General features: G+C 39.3%; 1 protein-coding gene across 1 annotated transcript; it reads right to left on the bottom strand.

The window, feature by feature from the left end:
- Positions 1 to 1090: 1090 nt before the first annotated feature.
- Positions 1091 to 20073, bottom strand: OMA1 (OMA1 zinc metallopeptidase). Its single transcript, XM_063406989.1, has 9 exons — positions 19934 to 20073; positions 18634 to 19165; positions 18030 to 18258; positions 17392 to 17565; positions 17193 to 17300; positions 15851 to 15979; positions 12310 to 12384; positions 10514 to 10663; positions 1091 to 4432 (listed from the first exon to the last, which is right to left on the bottom strand). Exons 2-9 carry the CDS (start codon positions 19143 to 19145, stop codon positions 4214 to 4216), a joined length of 1596 nt encoding a protein of 531 aa, XP_063263059.1. The 5' UTR covers positions 19146 to 19165; positions 19934 to 20073; the 3' UTR covers positions 1091 to 4213.
- Positions 20074 to 25672: the final 5599 nt, after the last annotated feature.

The raw sequence follows: 25672 nt of genomic DNA, 5'->3' as shown, positions 1-25672 counted from the left end.
AATTGGAAAAGAAGGAATTGTAACCAGCTTTGACATGGCTTTATCTGACACCAAATGTGACAGTAAATAGACAAAACAATCCCTGGTTTTGTTGTGGAAACACAAATTTGTGACCAAACTCTTTTTTTGAGATTAAATAACCAGCATGTCAAGAGATGTAGGCATCAGCTCCTTAGTGAAGATGGGCAGTGAGCAAACAACAACCAGTTTATGCATAGGAGAAAGTAGCTAAAGAAATAGCCACACCAAGAGCAAATAACTGTAACTTAGTGGAGCGTGCACAAAGAGGCACCTCCAAACTCTGCAGAGAGACATCGAAAGGAGACAAAATTATAAATGCAGAGATCACCCAAAGCCCATCACTTCCATTTGCTGTGAGGATTCTGGTTTGGTCACACACAAACATTGTAAGCCAAGGAATGGCTCAGAATGCCAAGGCTCCTGCTCTAGATTTTTTACTGACTTTCTGTGGAGCTTTGCTAAAATCTCCATCTTACTAAATTCCAAGATCCCCAACAGAACTGCTAGAAGGATCACCTACACAGGTGTTATGGAAAAACTGTATTTATGAGGTGCTTCAGGTGATTTAGAAATGCAAGTTGTTAATATCAGTCCTTCCTGTGAGTGTTCAATGCACACTCTGCAATATGGACAGGAAACCTAAAGAAAACACCCTGTACTGCTGACAGGAAAGTCATCCTGTCACCTCTAGATCACCACTCTGTGAGCATCCTGCTCCCCTTTCAAATCTCCCAAAACAAAGATCTCCACCAGAGAGAATCTGGATGGCTGTAAAATAACTTACACACACTATTACAGAGAAAGCAGCTTTTCAACCAAGGGTATTGAGATACAAACATCACACCACAAGAAAAAAGCTCTGGCAGCCTACATAATATATGGAAAAAGCATCAAGCTTGCAGAATTGCTCTCTTTTAGAGACTACAAACAGAACTGGAGAACAAAGAGCATTCTAACAGCTGTTTGCTTTGCTTTCCTGGCACTTCTGTATTTCAAGTCTAAAGATAAAAGAAAAAAATAAAATAAATTTAAAAATAAAAACCTAACCAAACCACACGAGTAAACTTGATAAACCAAAAGGTAAAGGAGCCATTTTTATTGCAGGACTGCCTTGAATGCACCTCCCCTGCTCACGAAATCTCTCAACATTTCAAATATAGTAAATGCATTAAGAGTGACATTTATACCATGTATTTACTCTTCCAGCAGGAAGCTGTGAAGTGCAGCACAAAGTACTGGAGGTGGAAATCCAGATGCATTTTTACTGGTCTATCTTAGCTTTTTTCACTTTAGCCACTATTCTCCCTCTTATATACTGTGTTTTCCAAGCACTGAACTCCTTTAACAACACTTCTACAACTGCTTTTCCTTTGCCATCGTGAGTTACAATTGCAATGGAAAGTTTCTACAGATAATCAGAAGCTTGCAATCACAGTATTTTCCTGAGGGATATAGTTTGAAATTATATTTTAATGATTAATAATATAATAATACATTATAGTTTATATATTAACATATGTATATTATGATATGTACCCACATAAAATTATTATACATACTTTGACTTTAAAAGTGAAATGTTTACTATGGAAGGCAACATTTTGGTAATTTTTCTGTTCAAGAAACAGAAAGGAAAATGCTTTAGCAATAAAGGCAGATCCATGATAGAGTATTCAGTAAGAATTTAAGAAAAAAGTGTCCCCCAGAGGCAGATGAACACAAGGCATTTTCTGTGTTGGACACAAGCAAAGCAGAAAGGAGAAACCCTTTCCAAAGCACTTGAGAAAAGTATTTGGGGCAAATTAAAATCTAAATTAAAACCTGAAATTTTCAGCACCCCACCTTTTATGTAAAACTATACATTTAAAACAATTTAAACAGTATTTAAATATATAGTGTTCTAGTGTAGAGGCCTAACTCTTGTGTGTGTTGTGTGTGCACTTTATACCCGTGTGTGTGTATGTTTGTAAAAAGAGGAGTGACTTTTATTAGATGAGTATAGTTGGAAGAAATACACAATCCCCTGGTCAGTCTAATATAAGCAATTATCCCTCCCTTGAAACCTTTTCTCCCACATCACCATGATTATTGTTGCAGGACTATTTACCTACAAATTTTAAAAAATCTCCCATGGTGAACTGGAAAATTGCATCTCCTGCCTTCAACTGCAGTACTTCAGTCACTTAAAACAGACAGCAGAAATATGAAATTTGTGTAGATTCCTACTTCATCCTGAATGCTATAAAAACTCTTGTTTGTTCTCCTTAGTCCTACCAGACACGGGCATCCAGTTGCATGTCAAGCAGCAGCAGGATAACAAAACAAGCTCTGACACTGGAGCAAGAGAGAGGCAGCAGCGTTGGGGTTTTGGTGCTGCAGGATAAACTCAGAGGTCCACAGGGAAATCTAAATGGTGTATTTTTCTGTTTACCTTCAGGTGACAATGTCCAAATGCTGCAACACATCACTGAGCGTCTGTTACAAAAACTCCTGTCACGAAGAATAAAAATGGATGGATGAATAATGGTCAGGCTGGACCTTCTGCCTGCTGCCAGCAGGATTGAGCAGAGGTTTAAAAACAGCTTGTAAGCAATATGCAGCCAATCTAGACCTGTATAATCAGGCCTGGAATCATCAGCATTACACAGACATCAACTTACCTCTGGACAGAGATAAGGGACTTGCTGGTGTTTCTCAAAGGACACGGCTTCATCGACTGAAGTCACTAAAAGCATTACTTGTTTCACAATCTGTTTTTCCAACTAAAGTCACTGACTGCACTGAATAGGTAATTTTTTCCTTCTTAAAAGCTTGCATTTGGATTTAATGGAAGAAATATGATTAAGTTTACCCTCCTCCATATACGAAAAGAATGTTTCAAATTAGGATACACCGTAAAATATTTTGAATGTTTTCTTCAAGTAAGACACTATCATTTATGAAAGAGATTTTTGTTTTGATCAAGTGAGTAACAAAAAGCATAACAGCAAATACATTTTAACAAAGATAAAGGAACAGGATTCCCTTTTTTATTTTCATTCACTGCCACCTCCTTCTACATCTTCCTTAAAGATCAGCATTTCAGTATTTCCATCAGCTGCTAAGTAAGGACAATTCAAACATGTGCAAACACAGATTAACATGCTGGGTACAGCGGGTCACCCATCCTGAAAGGCAGAGCTTTCCCTACATTGTCCATATTTGTCTCCATGGTATAAAAAGGGTGGCTTCAAAAGGAGGGAATGAAGGCAGGGAGGGATGCTCAGCATTAGATGCCAGTTTCCTGATGAGAAGTCACCTTCATGATAAAATCATCTGCAAAAGCTGTGCAGTCAAGAAACCTTGTATTTGTCTCCTATGTAATACACTCCACATCAGCAACCATTTCTAGCCAAATGGATATAACCAAATCAAATGTTGAGGCAGCAAAACTGCCCTCTGATGAGGCACCCTGATCACTTAAAAAAGACAAGAGGCATCTTTGTAAAGCATCTGGTGCTACCATGATTCTTCAGTGCCTCTTTCAGAAGGAAGAATCCCCTGAAAATTATTTTACTCCTTTTTTTAAAACTGAACTTGGTGCAGCCCTTTCAGGTTAGTTTGAAGAAAAATGTTGAATCAATCCACATTCTAAAATGCCTCAGAAAGAAGCAAAATCCCAGCAGTAAATCCACCTAATTAAGTGAGGGTGTATCTAGCCCATAGCTATTATCTCTTCTCAGCTTAATATTTTTAAACACCCTGAATGTGGAGCAGGCAGTAAGCTCTTCTCATTATTTCTCAAATGAAGCTGAGTAGATCTAACCCAAATTATGGCAAGATAAACCAGACAACTTAAGTGATGAAAATTGTACTTTTCCCTCTGCTTTAGGGACGCTTCTGGCTCATCTGTCCTCTGATCAAGGTGAGCCTGATAAAGCTGAAAATTACACTGTGTGACTGGATTGTATGAGATTATCTTTCCCCTGAGAAGTGATTTATTTTAGTAACTCTTAATGAATAAGAAACTTTCTGCTTCAACACGCTGCTCTTCTTGTGTGGGCATGGTTCCTTATTGCTTTGAGTGAGAGATCACATAAAAGAAATGGAGAATCTGAGTGGCTACATCTTCTTCATGGTTCAAAGACAATTTTGTGTTATAAGACAGACCTTCAGGGACCACCAGTTCCATAAAAAGTGAAAATTAATGTCATCAGTTTGTGGGTTTAACTGCAAAAGTCACTGGCATATCTTCCACTTTTTGAGTGTGAGGAAAGTCCAGTTTTGGTTTTGAGGGATCTTGCTTTGTAGAATTTGGGGCTTCTCGACCTTTAGATGATTCCAGGAGATGTTGCATGTTAAGTCTGAAAATAAGACGAGGATCTGGTCCAGAAAGAGATGGGCAATTGCAGCTCTCTCTTATTTTAAGAGCCTGTGAACACATAGGAAAACAAATCAAGCTCATTCAAATAGGAAAAACAGGAAAGGTTTCAGTGACTTTGGCTTTCCAGTCAGGTTTGCATTTGCACATTGGTTAGTGTAATTATGAGCCTGAATTGTTACTGAACAACTTCTCAACAGAAAGCAAGAATTCCTGTGACAAAATGTAGCAACATGGTAAAACAATGGGAAAAATAAAGAGTGAAATGATTTTCTCACACGGTGATCTCCAAGGATGGATCGTCTAAATTACAACATAATTAGACAGGAAATTCTCCAATGTTGTCTGTGATACTTGCCCACATCAGTACCTTTTAACTTACATTCACATATAAACTAAACTTTTTGTAGCCCTTTCAGGCTACTTTGAAGAAAAATGTTGAATCAATCCATATTCTAAAATGCCTCAGAAAGAAGAAAAATCCCAGCAGGAAATCCATTTAATTGAGTGGGGGTGTATGTAGCCCACAGGCTATTACTGCACTCAGCTTCATATTTTTATATTTATATTTATATTCAAATGTAAATGAAAATGACTGCATCAAGAAAAAAAAGGGCTCTGAATAATTTACTTCCTCGGATATGTTCTATTATTGAAGTAACTATATATAGATTTCTGACTCAAAAAGGAGGGAAAATCTCCAATAACATAATGGACTTTTAACTGTTTGGCACAGAGATCCAGATTGTTCATCAGTTTAGTTAAAGCCACACAAGTGAGCTCATCTCCAAGAAGCATTTGGAGCATTCCAAGTTTCCGAGTATTATGAGAAAATAATGTCACAGGAAAATAATGTCTCTAGAATGTAACAATTCCTCTGGATAAAAAGATCAGTAAGAGACCAAACTTTAAGTTAGTCCTGATCACTGAGTAAGTGCCATTGCTTGCATTTTACAAGTAAGAAAATAAGGACACAAAGGAGCCAGAGGATTTCCCAGAGAACTAAAATTCATTAGCACAAGCACTTTCTCCCCAGATCATCTTGTCTGGTTGGCAATCCAAGAAAGGAATGGCAGTGGGTGAATCTCAAGTCTCAAAGGCACCGTGGAGAAATTGATACCAACCTGTTCAAAGCTGTTTTAAAGGATGCTTAAGTTGTGTTCTTTGTCACAAAGCTGAACATACTTTAATTAGACCACACCAACTGGCAGCTCCTTGTGTGTTTGGCACACAGTAAACTGATGCTTTGCAAGCAGCTGTACACAGAACTACTCGTGGCCATGGAGCCTCCTATAACTTATTTAAACTAATTAAGAAAAGTAGATCCTATGTATTATATAGCAAAATTCTACATGTAAAACTCTAGAGGGTTCTACATCCCCACTGAGAACAACTTTTTTGAGATCTGCAAAATGAAACTCCACGACCAAAACAAGTCTGATGGTTACCATTTATCAATGGTCACTGTGGTATGGTCATGTTTGTTCAATATTATCTGTCTTGGCCTCAGTTAACAGCATAAACCATGGGTAGATTTACATCCAGCTCTGGTTTTAATCCTTTCATAGGAAACCAGTTCAAATGTACATTTTATTCCACTCTACTTCATAATCACTGATTCTTGAAAAGCAGTGGCCAGACCTGTCCTGAGCTGTAGCCAGATGCCTCCTGGCCAGTACTTGGCACTGGCAGCAGAAAACACACTAATTAATTCATTAATTTGTTCTAGATGGATTCATGAGGAGGAAGAAAATAAGCTTTCATAGCAGTCCTTTCATTGCAGTGTAGACAGAGCAGAAATTTTTAATCTGCTTTATATCCACTAGCTTTGTCTGAAACATCAAAACAAATATTCCAGTACAGCTCTGCATAAATATTTGCCCATCATTTTGAAACACTTTGATATACTTGCACAGAAGGCATTGGAAACTACAGCAGTACAGCAGACTTTAAAATAGAAGAACAGAGCTTCTTAACTTTTTTTTTTTGCATAAGGAGGTTCCAAAACATATTTCTCCTCTAACTTTACTACAGTGAACTGACAGAGTTTGCTGTAAATGGCTAGAAACAAATAGAATTTAAAATTAACAAATGGTTTTGGAAAAAGACACATTCCAAAAATGTAGCAAGTTTCTCCAGTTGTTTCTTGTTGAAATGTAAAATTTAAATTACTGGATAGACAAGTCTGGATTAGGCACGCAAATATTGTTCCTGTCTAAGTTTTAAAAAATATGACTAAATCCTTCATAGCTTGTTTTTCTACAGCATGACTGTCCATGTAGTCACCACACTAAACTGTACTGAGGAACACTCTTCTGCTTCAGTGACCAATCAGTTTCTAAACTGATGTTCATGACAAATCAAGAGTTTTCTCTTGTCTTCTAGAACATAAGCTGCTGCAAGACTGCATTAATGTCAAGCAGTGTTATTCAAGGCAAAAGGGAATATAAAGATTTAGGCTGTATCCTGGAAAAGGCAACATAATCCTCTTTTAAACTAATTTAGCAATTTTGTATCTCTGGCTGTGCAGTGCCTGACCTACTTCCATGGTTTCACTCACCTAAAGCCTTAACAAAGATCAAGCCCAGGTACTTCAGGTGAACATTTTCACCCTGTGGATGTTTGAGTTTGTGCTAGAGATAAAGCTGTGCAAGGGGGTAGAAGGTATCTATTCAACACCATCACCTCACATGGCACTGAATAACTACAGACACGAAAAGAAAAGCCAGGTTAACTTGTCACCTCCCTGCTCAGGACAGCTGTAACTGCACATTCCAGTGAGAGCAGGCACCTGCCTCCTTAGGGCTTCAGGAGATCCCAAATTAAACACCCAACCCCAATTGTAAATAACAAAGGTTATTAACAAATTTATTAACAAAGCTGATTTTCTTATCTGTACTACCACAGTCACCTCCTGAAATGTTTGGGAACAGGGAAGGCAGAAGAATTAGGGAGGTCTCCCTCATCCTGTCACCTTCATGTAAAGCTACCAGCAGAGAAATAAGTAATACCAAATAGAGAAATAAGTAATTTTTAGCTCCCAGTATTAATCCTTCACACTGTCACAGACACCAGACTACCTGCTGCTCTCAAGCCCTTACAGTCTTAATGAAGTAAAAAGATGATTAAAGGAATTGATAGACTTTACTGAATAGAGAAGAAAAGCAGCTTATACATAATGTTAATACTTCCAATCTTCCACTGATGTTGGCATAAAAAAGAAAAGTTGTGACAAAATATTTAATAACTTTATGGAGAGGATAGAAATGCAGGTCAGTGGTTTTTAGTCTTGTTTCTACATAGGGCTAAATTAACATATTCTAATACTAGAATAATCTGAAGTAATGTTCACATCATAAGCAAAGGGCAAATATACCAACTCACTTTTAAAAAGGAAGGAAAATAAATGTATCTCCCATATCAAAAGGCAGCAGAGGAAAAAGTATTAACTACACAAAAGTAAATAAAAATAATAAGCAGCCAATGTGAATTTGACAAAAACAAAGTAAATTAATTAACTTTTTTTCACAAGTTAACTGACCTTGCAAACAAGACAAGTGCAATGGATATATCCCAACTTATTATTAGTCTCTAAATGATCTCACCACGGCATTTCCACAAGAAAGTGGAAAAATGAGTTACAGTGACTCAAAAATGGAATCTGAGCCAACAAGACGATGCTAAAAAAGCAAATGTCACATCAAAATGAATTTTTGTATCCCAGGCAAGGCTCAGTAGATAACCTTCTGCTTTATTCAGTTTAGCTCACGCTTCCACTGATGTACAGTGCTGCATTTGAACTGCACACTTGGAAACAGACACTGCAGCAAGTCAGAGAACATGAAGATAAAACACTGAGATGAACTAGAAGATTCTGTAGCTTCTGTCTGGCACTACACTCCCACAGACTCTCTCTCCAGAACAATGACCATCCTCTCCCCCCACTACAAAATTACTTTAAGATTCCTTTTTCTGAAAATAAAATGCATCTCTCCCTCCTGCATGTAGGAATTCTAAGAGATTTCAGTTTCCTGTACTCTGTTTTCCTGGTTTGCAATCAAACACATCCCTGTCTTAAGGAAATACTTTAAAAACACAGCAAATCTTTTTCATGTGCTTTATTTCACTTCTAGGACAGCACCACTTTGTAACTGCTTATGGTTCGCTTGTTCACTGATCCCTCAGTGTTGCTGTAGCCTCCAACTTGTTCAGAAAACCAGATGCAAGATCTTTAACACCCATTTGATTGACTCTCAGTCTTTTCATTACTTGAAAGGGATCCCTGTGATAGTCCCCCTTTAATTTACACCTCCTGAGACTGTTCCATCACCTTATTGAGATGTGACATTTCATTACCTGAAGGAAAATTCTCACTTTGTATGACTGCATCTTATTGTGAACTTGCTTAAAAGTCTCTAGAGAAATATTAAAGAAGTCCAAAGGTTTGTCCCTATTTGTCCCAGCTATAGTAGCTGGTCTAATAAGAGATGTATTGCCCTGAAAACCATTTCAGCTCCAAAACCAGCAGCACATGAAACCCAGTAATGCTCATGAGAGTCTCAGGAAGTACCAGTTTCTTCACAGATACTGGAGAGAAAAAGGCCTTTTCTGATAATCTGGCTTCTCTCCTGGGCTCTGAGTATCTAATGGCAGTTAATATGTAGTAAACATCCTGTTTGAAAAAGCTCAAAGTACGTGAAGAATGAAATAAAAAGGGGCTGATATTGAGCAACAATAAAAGCCTGGGATTCCCTTTCTGTGCCTGAACTGCAGCCTGAAGGCAGCAGCTCCCACAAGAAGGGGAGTCAATGCCTCACACAAGAAGCCTCCTCTACACATTTCCTTTCATCTTTGTTGCAGTTTTGTAGTGCCAACCTCACTTACCTTGTGAACTTGCTAAAAACAGGTTTAGGCTGTTTTAAAAACAGCCCCTGATTCCTCATCTTACTCCAAAGAGTGTTTAAGGTAAAAGGCAAACAAAAATATCTCCCCTCAATTATCTTTTGGGAGATCTCCCCAGCCTTCACTGCTCTTGGAAGTGTGAGGAGCAGTAAAAATGAGGGTTGCTCCAGCTGCTAAACTACGAGAGATGAGACAGAAATAACAGTTTTACACAGTTGCTCAGTTATTTAACTTATTTGCTCAGGCCTGGGGTAGGACATAAGAAGTAAATTATTTCATTACCTCTTTATAAGCCAGTCAACAACTACATGAAAATAAACGATCCTGAAGCCTTTATGTTCAAGCCAGCTAAAACTGAGGCTCCACAACAAAAATCATTTTCTATTCAGCTGCTCAAATGTGTTAGAAAATCCATCAAAAACATTCTCCCGGTCTGCTTTTGCACAGTACAGACTTTGTGTGTATTAATTTGAAATATCCAGTCTAGCCCCTCTTCAGCCTCCTACTCCCAATGCTGACTTTGATTTATGCCATCATTTAGAATATTTACTGTATTCATTCTCATCAAAGGATTCATGAAACTCTTTTTTTCTCCTTTGAAGTCAGCAAACACCTCAACATTTTAGTGCTCCCTCTGCCAATAAATCTTCAAGTGTCTTTGCAGTTTGGAACTGAGAAAGACTTAAAGTGACAGAGAATTTTTTTTAAAAAAGAAGAAATTACTAGCTGGTTATAAAAAAGAGTATTTCTAAACAGAGTTTAGCTTGCTGAAAAACAGTGTTGCAGTGGAATGCTTTAACACTCTAGTTTATTTTTTTATTTGCTACAAAAGCAAGAGAAGTCAGGACAATTTTGGGATCCAACTTAAAAACTGCCTTTCCAAAATGGCAAAAAATTAGAAAGAGTGGATAAGGCCTGTGGCACTGTCACATCTATATGAAAAGGCCATTCAAAAGCAAAAATTGGTCAGAACTCAGAAAAAAACACCCCAAACCACTTGGCATAGAATTACATTTTATCTGTGCTACCTTACTTTTTCCTCATTTAATAAAACTTTAAAGCTGAAAGCTTTGCAATGAAGAATTTCTGTAAGGATAAAGAGAAAGATAAGCACGGTCCTATCAGAGTAAATTTTGAATCAATACCAACGCAGCTAATTAATCAATTAATACCAAACCACTTCTGGCAACTTTCCTGAGAGGAAAAGGCACCTCCCTGAGCCCTGCTCACCTCTGGGATGAGGCGGTCCAAGTGCTCAGCTCTGTTTTCATGGGAGGGGTGTGTGGAGAGCCACTCGGGCAGCTTGGGCTGCCCCTGGATGGTCTCTGCCAGCTCCATCTGCTGCCAAAAGACGCTGCTGGCGCGGACATCCGCACAGGCCTGGGAACAGAAGGGAAATGGGAACACTACTGGGGGTTCAGAGCAAGAAATACACAGTCTGATTGATACTGAATTACACAACACATCCCAAATTTTAAGTCTCTAAAGCCTGTTTAGATGGTCCTTAAATCTGACGGGAAAAAGCTGTTCCAAAATATCTAAAAGCAATGAAAAACCCATGCAGACACTGGATCTATTCCTTTAAACACCTGTGCCTTAAAAAACTTTCACCTTTCGCCTTCAGGAAAAAGAAAAGGTTTACAATTTCTGGCATATACTTGTTCTTTACAAAAAAAGCTTAGCTGCAAATTCCAAGTTATATTTACTAGAACCAATTAATCATCTCTGCAGATTCAGGCAAATTTACAGGAAGAAGCTGAGAGTCAAAAATACAAGGTGATAATAATTTATACTTAAATATGCTTAAAAAGTAACTGGAAATGCTTTTCTGTAATTGATTACATGGCCTTTTATGGGTGGTCTGTGGAATCCATGACACAATAAAACAGTAATTCTGTGGAATTCCTGACTCTCTTCAAGAAGTATATATTTAACCACAGAAAGTCACAGAACAGTAACTTTTAGAATTGCTTTTGTGTATCACCACAGACTTCTCTATTTTCACATTTAAGTAGAGAAGAAAAATAACTAAGATTTCTTACACTGACTTCAATTTGCTGAGAAAAAAAAAAAGAGACAAGTAGTCAGAAGATAAGAGAATTACTTCTTCTCATTCCCCATCCTGGAAACAGACGTGGTGCTTTATCCTTTGAATTTATTTATTTAAATTATTACTATAAAAAGGTTATCTGCACAAGCAGAGAAATGCTCATATGTCACTTCACTTCTTTCTTTCTGGTATGGCCCTACTTTTTCAGTATTAGAAAGCAGTGAGCACAAACACAGCAATTACATTTTTTTAATGGATTGTATTATTCCCTTAGACAACTTCACATTACAAATGCAGTTTTAATCACAGAATCAAAGTCAATTTTAAAAACCCTTCCTTAAAGAAACATTAATAATTATTAAAAGGAAATTTTGCTTATGAAATATTAACACTAGATGGTGCTGCTCTCACTGGTATTTCACACAAGTCTACTGCACTGAGTCAGGAATCAGAGTTGGTTCAGTTCCTTTAAAAAAGAATTAAATTCCACAGGGAAAAAAAGAGTAACTGAAATAATAAACTATGAAAAAATGCTGAGTAGCTCCTGGCCAAATTTTTGTTCTCCTTTTGCAAAGCTGTATTGTTGTTATGGCTGTATTTAGCTTAAATCTTTAAATCTTTACATAGAATTAAATCCTACTTATGGAAGATCCCTATTTAGAGTTCTTCTGTTTACAAATACATGGGGTTTTCTTCTAATAACAACAAACTACACAGAAAGGAGACTGTGCAGGTAATGCACAACTTTACACACTTCAATATTATTGCATACAATTAGCCAGAATGACTTTCTTTTCCTAAAAACAATTTTATTTCCCACCTCTTCATAAAATGACATATCTTCAACAACTTACAGTTTACCTCCATATGAAGAATGAAACTCCCTCTGATTGTAACAGAAACTGAAAAATGTCTGGTACTTATTTTTTTGCTGATTTTATTGTTATTGCTAATAAAACCAATCTGTTGTAGTTACCTTTGCTGCAAACTGAAGTCCCACTTTATCAGCTTCAGCCTCCAGGGTTCTGCTGTAGGGTCTGTCAAACATGAACTGCAAAGAAACACATCAAAGCTCTGTTCCTTGGTTTGGGATGTGTGCAAAGATAGAACCTCATAGCTGCCTTTTAACCTTCTCATAAGAAGTGGGGTTTATCTATCGTGCTCACATTGCGTGTGATCAGTATTAATTTTCTTAATGTAATCTCTAATTCCATTATATCTAACTCATTGATCCTGTATTCAGTTGAAATTAATTCAAATTAGATATATTTTCATTGGCACAGCCAATCTCATTTTGCAGGAACTGAAAGTTAATACCAACTTTTCACCAGAATTCTTTTCACTTCACTCTTTCATTGACATCAAGATTTTTTCTTGCAGAAACTGTATGTAAAAAAATTCCAGTGGTTCCCTAAACTTTTCTGATGCCTTCAAGCCTGGTATCATCTATTTCCTATGGCAAACTGCCCACAATAAAGGGATGTAGCCATAAATATTTGCAGCAGAAATCACTCCCTTGCCATGACTGTGCCTAACACAAGATGCAAATTCCCCTTGAGCAATCAAACTAGAAGACATAAAGCTGACCAAACTCCTCTCCTATTTTTCTAGAGCATTAAAATACACCAAGAGACAGGGGTGGTTTTCTCAAAGGCAATTCATGTAGATTTGAGCAGCCTTAGCCTAGTCTGTCATGTTATAGTAAATGCAAATGAGGACTTGTTTAAACAGCCTGCTCCTGCAGAGATAAGGGACCTGTCACAACATCCTGGTTTAGTCATCCATTAGGAAATGGGAACTGAGGAATGGCAAATGTGCAAGGTTAGAGAAGAGAGGAAGGTTTATCAGCTCAAAAAGGTGTTATCAGCTCTTTATCTGGCTATAGAAATTTGTCCTCCTTAGAAGTTTCAGGGGGAAAAAGACCAAAAATCAAACAAACCAGAAACCAGTTTGAAATGAAGAGCACCAAAGAAGTAATCCAGCCCCTTGAGCACATTAAGGTAAGTAACTTTTTGCTGCTTTCCAAAGTAGTACTGATAGTTTTTCTTTCCTAAATCAAAAATAGAAGCCAACCAAATCTGGTTTTAAAAGCCAAACATGCTCATTTAGAAGTAAGCAGAGTTGAGATCACTTTCTACATTCTTAGTTGCCATACAGACCATCAACAATGCAATTATAAATATATTTTTTAAAATCCTCTTATGATAAAATAATTCCTTGAATTGGAATACATGTTATTACTGCCTTGTAATAACATGTATTGTAACTGCCTGGAAAAGTGTTCCAGGTCTGTTGGTGCACATATATTCACTAAACAGCAAAGAAACTCCTGCCTAGTCTGTCATATATTCCTGAAGCACCATTTCCCACTTAGCCAGATAAACTATTTGATTAAATAGTAAACATTTTTTAGACAGTGAAATTAAACTGGTAACAAAAAGAGTCCTGAGGTATCTAACAAACAGTGGTATTCATCAGCAGCTGAAAAATGAAATTGTTTCAAAGACCTTTTGTGAATGTGCTGGAATGAAAAATTAGAACTTCAAACTGATGTAAAATCCTTGTCAGAAATTGGACACAAAAAAATAAAATGGATTTGATTTTCAAATCAATTATCAGAGCTGTCTGTGTGTGTTGAAGAAAAGGGAGTTCCAGGGATGCTGACTAGCCCAAATCACCAGTTTGCACATGAAACACAAAACTTACGGTGTGAGGTGGACAAGAAAGGAGTATAAAGCACTGCATGTTCACACACTGGTGTGTGGGGCATGAGTAAAACTCAGAGTCACGCTTGGTGCTATTCCAAGAATAATTCCCAGCCTTTACTTCCCATATAAAGTCACTGCTGCTCTTTAACAAAGCAAATATGCTTCAGTCCAGAAATACACGTTTAAGGAACAACCCCAAATAAATGTCATCAGAAAAATTAACAATTTATTAAGGAAAGAAAACTCATTAGCTTTGGGGGAAAGGCAGAACTGGAGCTCACATGGCCAAAGGCCTACAAACAATCACTGGGAAACACTTAAGAGTCAATAATAAAAAATACACAATAGTCAGCAGGTCAAAAAGTCAAGCCTTTAAGGACATAGGAGAAAAACAAATATTGAAACAGAAGCAAGTACCACAGCATGGTTAAATAATCCTTTCACAGAATGGGATGCTACAGCCTTAAAAAGCAAAATACAGTTATGGAAGAAAAGGAAGAGAAACATCCTGAGAAAATGTGCAGAATGATTCACTTTCATGTAAGCACAACAGGCAAACAGTGAATGAGGGAAACAGACACTGCACTCTTGGGTGACTAAAAAAACCTCAATTTTCTATTCAGCTTCTTTTGTCTATGGGATGAAAGCTTTGCAAGTATTTATCACTTCAATATCACTGAAGTTTGATCAGCCTTTTAAACCAGGACAGTGTCCCATAGATGATATTTCCTTTGCACAGGACTCTGAGCTCAAACCCAGATTCCCTTTCTAATCTAAAGCACAATTCCATGATTCTAAAACACCCATCCTCTGTGGAGAGGAGAAGACATGGAGAGGAGCTGACAGGGAGAGGAATCTTGCTGTCTAAATTATGAGCAGTCTCAGGATTCATTCACACTTTGTTTTTGCCAAATTCAGCTCTTCAAAATGCTGGCTAGCATTCATCAATGTATTGGTTTCTTAGCTACTTGTGCAAATATCCAAGCTCTTTAGAGATAATTTATGTTCAGAATCCACACATCTACCCATTAGCATAAGAACTACCAAAACAGATTGGTTATGTTTAATTTCATGTTTTTGAGGAACTGGGAGAAATCTCAGGAAAAGCATCAAGTCAAAGAAACCAAAGAGATCTTTCACTTTATTCAGATTCCAGTTTTATGATCTAAGCAAATATCTATTTAAAAAACACCCTTTAAAAAAAATAAATGGATCAGTAACTGTCCAGAGAGTAAATTAAACTGCTGAAGAAAACTGGCACGAGGAAGCCTCTGAATTTTACTTTGCTGAAATATTTACTGGCTGAAAAGATTATTTTAGCAACTTGTACTATAGCATGGTTTATATAAAGGGTGTTTAGGTTCTCAATTTTTTAATCTTGGAAACCATTCTTACCACTAACAATACATTCAAAGAATTCCATATATTTTATTTGGTTTAGGAAGAATTTAACAACTACTTAAAATAAAAACATGGCATTTTACCATATACAAATTTAAAGGGCAAGTTACCTTCCTAAAAGACAATCATCTGTCTTAATTGGCAAGCGGGTTCTTGCAGCCTGTGCAACTAAATCCAGCCATTTAGGGAAACCTAAAGTTCTTCAACATGGCAAATGAAAATCAGCGTCAACTAAAGCAGAATCAGATTTATAAAAACGTATCTCACTCCATAACAGACTCTAATATTAAATTTTTGCTTACATTTCTCCTTTTGCCTTTTTCCCCGAAGTTACTATTCAGTGTAGCAAAAGATTAAGAATGTCCTTCCAAGGAAATCAGGAAGGACAATAGGAAATGTCAGCCTTACCTCCTGCAACTTGCTCTGAATCCACTGGCCAACAACTGCCAAGCTGTCCCGAGGACAGATGGCCCAAATCATAGTGAGAAAGATGAGGGAGAGAAAATCCAAGAAGTGAACCAGGCTGGCTTTCTCTGCCTGCAAACAGAAATCATCCCATTTTCATTCTTCACTGTCTGACATTTCTTTAGAACATAACAGAATTTGGAAACACTTTAAAAATCACTGGTTATTTTTTTTTCTTGTGGAGCCACAGGAAGAGGGCAAGCACAACACTCCCTGCTTGTACAAAACAAACAAACAAAACCAAAAACCACTCCAAACAAATAAATAAAAAACCCCAGTTGGATACAAGGTACTTTCAGGGCAGAATTCACATAAGCTGCATAAATACAGCTGGAACAAATACATTCTGCCTATCAGCCTCTCTGAGAGATTCATCAAAGCTTGAGGTAGAATGCAGGCAACAAGCAGAAAAAGTTCTTCAGTAAAAAGACCATGAAACACCTCAGTGTGAATGAAAAATCTATAAAAAGAACCCAAAGACTGTTCTTTACATTAATTTGAGAAAAGATAAGACCTCACTGAGACAGGATCACTAATGGGATACGGTGACAGTACACATAATGTATTTATCTTTTATTTTCCGCTGCTTTCCTTTAAATTCAGGATCCAAGAGATTATTCTGTTTTCCAGAGCTCTGTTTGACATTGCAACAAATTGATCAGAGCATTCACAAGCAGGATCATGCAATACTTCTCTCTGTGCCAGTTGGGTGACACAGATTCCATACAAACAAGATAAGTTCTTTTTTATTATCAGAAATATTTTAGAAGTTTAAAGGGCTGATTGGCTGAACTGAGCCCAAGAAACCATGATGTGAACTGTTCCTCACCCAGAATCATACAAGAACCCAGCTCTGGGTAGAATCTGGCATTCTAAAACTGTGTGCTACAATAATAACAGCATCAAGTATTTAAAGATACTTTTAAAAAGTGTATCCACTTCTGCAGGTATTAACAACACAGGAGTAACAGAGTTGCTGAGTACCTCCAGTTCTTTATGTCTGTGCTGTAAGAGAGGGATCTGCAGACCAAAGTGAGGCAGAACCCACCTGTACAGCTGTGAATAAAGCCCTGGCAGCCTTCGTGTTAACAGGGACCACCCCAGCTCTTCTGACAGTTATTAAGTGCTACACGAATAATAAGGATCTACTCCTTTCAAACTCAATTTTGCATTCATTAGATAGAGTCACACAGAAAAGTTGGTTGGTAATGATAGGGAAAATCATAACTAGAGTAATTAGAATTAATTATTTAAGAATATGACACAGCTTTCTTTAAAGACTTACTGCATGTTCCAGCACAGCGTGAGCTATTTCATGTCCTAAAATAAATGACAGCTGATGAATATCAGAAACTGCATCCAGCAACCCAGTAAAAACAAACACTTGACCATTCTGTAAACAAAGAGAATAAAAATCAAGTAGGACATTTAAGTATCAAGCACTGTTTCAATATTATTACTTTTTTGTGTGGTGTACAACTTACTGGAAGCACAAAAGCATTTACACCTGGCTCATCCACCACATGGATAACCCACTGGAGAGCTGAGACTTGGGGGACGTCCTTGTTGCTTTCAGACAAATGCCCAACAACTCTCTCCACAACCCGGTAGCGTGCGTCTGTCTCAGGTAACATTTGATCTTTGAACTGCTCCATCCACTGAAAAAAAAATTCATTGGTCCTAATTTTTTAGGTGGACAAATATATACAAAGCATGCCATTTGAAAATATCCTTGTATTTGTTCTGTTCTTGTGTCTCTGACAGACAGGAATGTGGATACATTTGGATATGGTTTATCAAATTTCACTTTACAACAGGAAATCACAGAACTCAAAATTACAGGGACTGGGTCAATGGACAAGAAACATTTAAGAATGTTCACTACAAGCATGTTATGTGCTTGTAACCACTATGTGCTCCTCGTGGAAAGGGAATTCTAAAAAAGGATGGGGACAAGAGGAGGAGGTAACAGATGAAGGGACTCTGCAGGGTTCTGAGCACGAAGTTCAAAACTCATCAGACACTACCAGGTTTGTTTGCCCATCTCACTAACAGGATTATCTCACCACTTTAAAAAAGGAACCATTTTTGAGCACTCTCAATTTCTTGTCTAAAATCTTACCATATCATACTCCATCTGTGACAGTTCCCTAAAATGCTCTTTGCCAAACACCAACAGTCGAGCACGCCCAGTGATGGGTGTCTCCTCCAAGTGGGTAAAATAAAACATGACAAATACAATTCCTAAGCTGCTGACACCCAGCAGGATCTTCCATTTGTTTTTTCTGGCACTTTCTTTGAAGAGTTCCCGTTTATTAGGAGGAAGTGCCTTCCACCATTTTCTTATGCTCCTGTAAGATACAAGCAGTGTTAATTTAGGACATAGTTGAAAAGGAATTTGTTACTGTATTTTCTATTACAGCCTCATCTCATCTAGGAGCTTATGAGGGGTTATACTGTAATTGACTTCCACCCTACTACATTTCTTCCCTCCCATAGGACAAGAAAGAATGCCCCTTGGTATCTTGGTTCATCACCCTCTACCACATGTAAATGAGAAGTAAAACAGCAAAAAATACATCTAACACCTCTGATAATGGAAGAAAACAGCTCTTGTAGGGCAAACCATCAGTCAAACAGTACTACAAACACACCTGCCACCCTCCCCACACTCACACTTTGCACGATGGGTCTTGCGCTGAGAGGAAAGCAACAGAGTATTTTACCTGCCAAGAATGATGGCAAATAATTTCTGAGCTGGCTTCACAAGAATCCAGAAAAGAGGAACTGGTGCAGCCTGCAGTGACGGTGATGTGTGAAAAGACCTGTTGATCTGAATGCTCCAAGCAGGAAAGTGATGTGGGGGTTGCCCTGCAGAACTGATGAGGAGGGATGGGATCTTCTCCCCCTGTGGCTGAGAAGACTGGGAGCACAATCTTCCCGAATTATGGTGTGCATTCCTGTCCACTTGCTGTCCACTTCTATGTGAGACATCCGAAAAACATCTCAGTCCTCTACCAATGATGTTTCTACAGCAGTCAGGGTTTCCAGTCAAAAAACAGTTTCTCGTATTTCCACTCAAATCCAACCATTGGCATGTGTTTCTGTCACCCTGAGTTCGGCACCATCCTCTGTAAGACCTGGAGAGATTATTGCACTTCCCCTGCTTGCACAAAGAAGCCAAATGAGACAAAATACAATTCCTGCCCGACAGCTTTAGACCACAGATGAAATTCATAACTTCTTTGGTTAGTTACCCTGAAAAAAAGAGAAAAAGAGCAGACTGGTATTAAGAAGCTCACCCAAACAAGAAACTCCAAATCGTTATTTCATTTTCCCCAAACGGATACTACGTATTAGTTTGTCAACGTCTACATTGCACAAAAAAAGGTCACAGTCACAACTGCATCCGGTTACAGTTGTAACACATCAATCTGCTTCTGACTGTGAAAGATATCCGTATCTTGCATCACTGAGAATAAAACGAGGAGTGATTTACTTTTTTCCTTTCACTTTTATTACTATCAGATCAGAGTGACTGCAGGCGTCCCTTGTGGGTCATCACCTTTCCTGACTGGGCTCCCGCCCACTGGTGCCATTCCTATACATGAGGAAAAGCAGGATCTGTGAGCACATTGCTCGTACTTTCTCCTGGTCTAGAAACAAAACACAGCGATACCAAGTCTCCACCAGCCGAGAGCCTCTGGCTCGCGGACATGGAAATGCCTTGGCACGGACGAGACGCGGGCCCTCCCGCCCGAGGGGCCCCGCCGCCGTCATTTTCACCCTCTGGCTCCGATCGCGGCCTCTGCTTCTCCCCCAGCCCTGCCACCCTCGCGGGTAACGGCGATTATCGTGACATGGGCTGATGTGAGGAGCCGGGAGTGGGGAATGCGGGGGACAAGTCACTCTGAGGCGCCCGGCCGGGTAATGGCGGGCGGGGAGGCGGGGGACAGCTGCGGCCGCCTCACAGCTGCACGTCCCAGGGACCGGGAACGACCTCCTCCACCGGGCTCCCCTACTCACCACCGCGGGAGGCGGCGGCGGAGGGGCCGGACCGCGGAGCCGCTATCGATACGGAGCCGGGGCGGAGAGCGGGAGGCGGAACGGGGGCCGCGCCGCTGCAGCGGCCGCCGGGGCCCCGCGTCCCTTCCCTCAGGCGGGGCCGCCGCCCTTCCCGCCGCCGCCGCTCCCCTCAGGCGGCGGCCGCCATTTTGTGGCGGCGCGGGGAGCAGGGCCCCCCTCATCAGGCGCAGAGCCCGCTCTCCCTCAGCGCCTCAAGCCCGGCTTTGCCAGCGGTGTTGCCGTGTCATCTGGTCGAGAATGTGGAGTACGTCAGGATTGTTTTAAATCAGGGTGTTCTCTGATGTAAGATCTTTGTGTGCTTTCAAGCCTAAATGAGTGGAACAGGCAGCAGCCAGCTTCCCCTAGTCAAGGACATCCGGGAACCAAGAAGGTTTAGGGATGCAGCAAATGAAGATACCTGATGTATATCTGTGTACACATTATTTACTCGGCAAAGTTTGTGTACCCTATAGCCGAACTATGATCATTATAATAATAAAAATCATACTTACAAGTTAAAAAGACCCTGCCCAGGTGAAGACCTTTATTCCTGAGCATGTGTAGAAGTCAGCTGGGACTTTGTAACTTGCATGTAAATTAGTAATGAATCATAATAGAAGGGATTGGAAAGTTGGAAAGTTACTAACTCTGAATTCCTGCGTATAAATAGTGGCAGAAAAAGTCTGGTGGTTCTGCTTGATTTGTGGACTCTCGAGAACTGGAGTACAGCTCTGAAATAAAAAGTACCTCAAGTGTGTAATTATTGCCTTGTTGCACGCCGGGTAACAATCCCATTTTGTGGGCAACAACCTCATGGCTGAGAGTGGTCCCTGAGTCGGGACCTTCTCACTTTTGCAGCTCCCTCAAAGTACTCTGGAGCCAGGTGTAGGTCAGGCTTCCTCCCAAGTAACAAGAGTCAGGACAACACAAAACAACCTCAGGTTGTGCCAGACGAAGTTCAGGCTGGACCTGAAGACCAATTTCTCACAGAAAAGGTGACTAAACATTAGAATGGGCTGCCCAAGGAGGGGATCAAAGAATGACTGGATGTGGCACTCGGTGCTCTGGCCTGGTTGACAAGGTAGGAATCTGTCACAGGTTGGATTCAATGATCACAGAGGTCTTTTCCAACCTGATTGATTCTGTAATTCTGTTTTTGGGGACCTGAAATGGGAAGTGGTTCCTGCCACCAAAGGGCAGGGAGCAGTCAGATCTGCTGCCATGGGAGGAGCAGAAGTGATGTTTTTTCCCAAGACAGTGGCAAGCTGCTAACTTAATGTGTAGCTCTTGTCCTACCCATCTGGCTGACAAGTACATCCTGAGCGATGTGATGTGATGTGGAAAATAGGTTATTTGCTGAGGGAGGGTGAGGCTGGGATGTGTGCTAATGACAGGGCAGCCCAGGCGCACATAGTCCTGGTGCCTTGAATGTAAACAGAAGCCCTGTTGTTGTGGAAGGTAAAGGAACACAAATCTTTGCCTTCCAGAGTCACATCCTCTGTGTATGAGCACAGCTCAGTATTGTTCAGTGTTTGTTGAGTACCCCTTATTCCACCCTTTTTTTATTACCAGAGCCCTCCTGTGACAGTTTTTAATCATTGACTTTCATTGATAAGGGAAATATGTAGTGACTAGTTGTTGCAGTCCAGGCCAAAGGGAACTTTATTTAGTGATAATCTTATAATTTCCTCTGACACAATTCCTTTAAGACCTGCCCAGGCTCCATTATCATAAGAAGCACGAAGAGTAAAATCTGTCAGTCAGTAACACAGCATTAATTTTAGTGACTGCCTGCTCCAGTCACAAAACCAGCTGAGCTGTAGCAGCAGAAAAGCACTTTGTCTAACCCAAGGCTTGTGTGTCTCCCCGCTGTCAGGACATGAAGAGCTCATGAAAGCTCTCAGTGTCCTGACTAGACTTTGTATTTTCTTACTTTTATTGTTTTCTCTCTCTAAAATTCTCCATTCCTAAGCCGTTAAGGCTTTCTACCGTTTCTTCTGTCATTTTTCCACCTCAGTGTCTCCACTTTTTATTGAGTTGGCTGAAAAGTTTAGGAGCTTTTCTTTGCATGTTTCTTTTTGCAATTATTTATTTCTCCAATGCATTATTTAACTCGTGTCTGCACAGAGACCATAGGAGCTATTCCTGCATTCCTAACTTGGCTAAATTCTTCTTAAAATCAGTGGATGTTTTGAGTGTGCAAGGATATAAGTTGTGTTCTACATTCTGCACTTCCGAAGTTTCCCCAAGCATCATCACTTGCAATTAAAATTTCAGAGCAGACAAGCAGCAAATACAGCGCAGGTAATTATATGATCTAACAAATACCAGCACTAAATATATCTGTAGATGAAAATCTGGTAAACAGTTGAGCAATTGGAAAGTTGTAGTTTTGGTTTTTTTTCCTCTAAATAGATGTGTAGTGGAAAAAACATTCTAACTTGTAATTTATATTATTGCTTCTCTTGAATTTCAATGAAGATGTGCGCATACGATTTTTTTTCCTTGAGGAAATAAAATAGAATATTCTATGGTAAAGAGAGGTAGATTAAGACAGTTTTGTAGCTGAGTTTTTGCTTGCAAGCCTCACCTCTTCTACAAAAAAGAACTGTAATTCTCTTTTCAGAAGAAGACCAGAAAGCAAATCTAAAAATTTTAAGAGTGCAGAAGACCTATTTAGAGGTCATAAGTGATTTCCTAAGTACAATTAAATAATTAAGACCTTAATAGGGACAATTTTCCTGTCTGGGTGTGTCTATTAGTATTTTTGTATCTCTTTATATAAGTAGTTGTTCTGAACTGAATGAGATTTTATATGAAATTACACAAGCAAATGCCAAATCCAATAAAAGTAATAAAAAGTAGTTTAACTCTGAATATAAAAAGTGTTTTCTGTGCTTAGTATACAGATACTTCTGTATTTGGTACCAAAGTCTCTCTGCTACCAATTTTGATCATCACAATTAAAAAGTTGTCAGTTAAAATATCCAGTCTTCAGCTTCAAATAAAAAACTCACCATAAAATATTAAAATATTTGGGTTTTATATAAATCCAAGGAAAAGCTTATTATTAATTGATAGTATTGTAATTCAAGTTTCAGTGTAATTCACTTCTGCTCATGAATGCTGGGCTAAAATCTTGGCCAAAAAAATGCACTCCATCACCTTCTGCAAGTCAGAAATTGGATTTAATTCCAGTTTGGCCAGTTGAAATACCAAGAGTTCATGTTCATTTAAAAGGTCAGACAATGCTTTTTGTTAATATTAAGATTTTTCCAAGTGTTGTGCAATAGAATATCCTGCCTTGATCTACTGAGTGTGTTGTGTTATGTACTAACTGTCCTTTGCCCTCCCCTTCCCACTGAGACACCAGTTAGAGGATGCTCTGTAAGAATTTAATAGGAATTAACTATTGCTGCATATTATCTCTGTTGGTGATGTCTTTAAAAAAGTACATTTAAAATCCAGAAAATGAAGTTACTGAACTAAATAGAAGTTTGCTGTAAAATTGTTCCTCTAAAAGTTGTCGTGAAATTCAATGCCAAATTTAATTCCCAAACACGTGTGAAGAGGCTGTAAATAAGGAGTGCTCTTTCCTTGCCTTCTAATTGTTCCAAGCAGCTTTTCTGGCTGTAACCAGAGTAGCAAAAGACCTGAGGTTTCTCACTTCAAGCTTTACAAGGACAGGCATTTATCTCAAAAGATAAATTTGTCTCAAAAGAACCACCTGAAAAAGGTTGGGTGCATATACCACCAGTACTGCCGGGCCCACGTAAAAACCTCAGCGGAAAATTAGCAGTGCACATTTTCATAATTCAATCTTTCATTTAGATAATGCAAAGTCTCCCTAATTGTTTCTGAGGCGCTTGATTGGTGCTGGAGTGGGGCTGTAGGAGTGTTACCCTCAGGGACCAGGGATCATCGTGCAAATGAGAGGTGGATCTTGTCAGGCTGCCTGGCGTGGATGAAATTTTAACTAGGTAAAGCCTGGTACAAGAGATTTGGTTAGAACTGCTGAAAAATAATAGCAAAAGTTCTGGAAGCTCATTTTCCCTGCTTTGATAGCAATGGTAATGACTAAGGATTAATTTCAGCATTGACAAAAAAAAAAAAAAAAAAAAAAAAAAAAAAAAAAAAAAAAAAAAAGAGATGTAATTGCAGTATTTAAAACCCTGAGGCAAATCAGTGGAAATGCTTTGGAAAGGATAATTATACCTGCACGAGGAAGAAGATCTGTTTAATGGCATTAACTGGCCCAATTAAGAAGTGGAGGAAGGGCCAATCTGTTACTTCTTTAACTGTTCACTGAAAAAGTGATTTCGATATTCAAGCAGTAGAAATTGGTTTGGCTTTTTCCAGGGTGATTCCCCAATTTAAGAACTACTGGAGGGGTCTTGTCTCCAGTTGTCAGTAACATCCCAGAGGTGCAGGTGTTTCACCATCCCAACAAGAGACACCTCGGTGTGTTTACACAGCAGTTGTGAGATTCTCATCAGTAACCTTATCTGGCATAATCCCAGTCTAAACGTCCCTAAGAGATTATTCTTAAGTGGGGGAAGATGGGACAAAAAGAGAATTCTTTGCTGTTCCACAACAGCAGCAGTTTTTGTGCCACTGATAAGAGCTGGAGGCTGCAGAGTGATGAGTGCAGAGGAGGATCTGCTGCCACCAAGTTTTCTTGAGGGCTTCCCTGCTCTGACTAGGGGTGATGTGTGTTTAATGTAGGTGTTGGACACACAGGTGTGTGCACACACCAGCACCTACAAACTAACATTCTGTGTCAAAGAATTCCAGGGTACACACTTGGAGATAGAGGCAGACATGGATTTTACCAGGGGGAGCAGAGAGAACAGAGCAGAAGAGGGTTTTAATCCTTATCTTTCATTTCCTTGCTGTAGTGCTGCCATTGCTTCTGGCACTGTCCTCAGATCGTGAGTGGTACAAAAGTTTGTGTTGAAAGCAAAGGCCAGAGCTCACTTTGTGCAGCTGGAGTGCAGAGAGGGGATTTTTTTACTCTGCATGTGTTTAATTTGAGCTTTCCAAGGCAGCCAGTTGGAACTGCAGAACATAATTTAGGCAGCAGCCAGCTCTGGCATTGTTATAACAAGCACACCCCTCTTTATAACCCAAGCAGGCAACAGCACAAAGGCACTCTCTGCTATCACCCACAGGACCCAGAACCCACTGCAGAGAGCACAGGGCCTAATTACTTAAATAAAATGAACAAACATTCCATTATAACAGGATGATGTAATCAGGAAAAGGATAGCTAGAAAATTAGCTTTAACAGCCTCAAAATCTCAATAATAAAAAGCATTTTCATTTTGCAAAATTTAAAGCTGAAAACGGGCTCCTTGTCTCTTTTTCAGTGAGAACATCAGGAGTGGTAAGGAAGTCAAACAGGCAGAACATGATGGGCTGTTACAGTAAAATACATGATCTGCCACGTGCAAAAAAGATTGGTGTGAGAGGTGGCAGGAGAGAAATGAGTGCTCAGCAGGAGCAATGGGTCTGTTTGGTTTACTCAAGTCCACATCCTACAGTAGCTCTACACAGATTTATTCAAGTAGAATGGTCTAGTCCAGGGTTCTCTGAGCCTTGCACTTCAATTAATCTCATTCTATTGATTAACTGCAGATCCCTTATCCCTCCTATTAACGAACCCAGTACACTCCCAGGCCCTGAGCACGGTGCAGTCCA

The sequence above is a fragment of the Prinia subflava genome, chromosome 10, assembly GCF_021018805.1.
Source record: "Prinia subflava isolate CZ2003 ecotype Zambia chromosome 10, Cam_Psub_1.2, whole genome shotgun sequence".
NCBI lineage: Eukaryota > Metazoa > Chordata > Aves > Passeriformes > Cisticolidae > Prinia > Prinia subflava.
The sequence above is the reverse complement of the archived record's forward strand: the minus strand, read 5'-3'. Positions and strand labels throughout refer to the sequence as shown.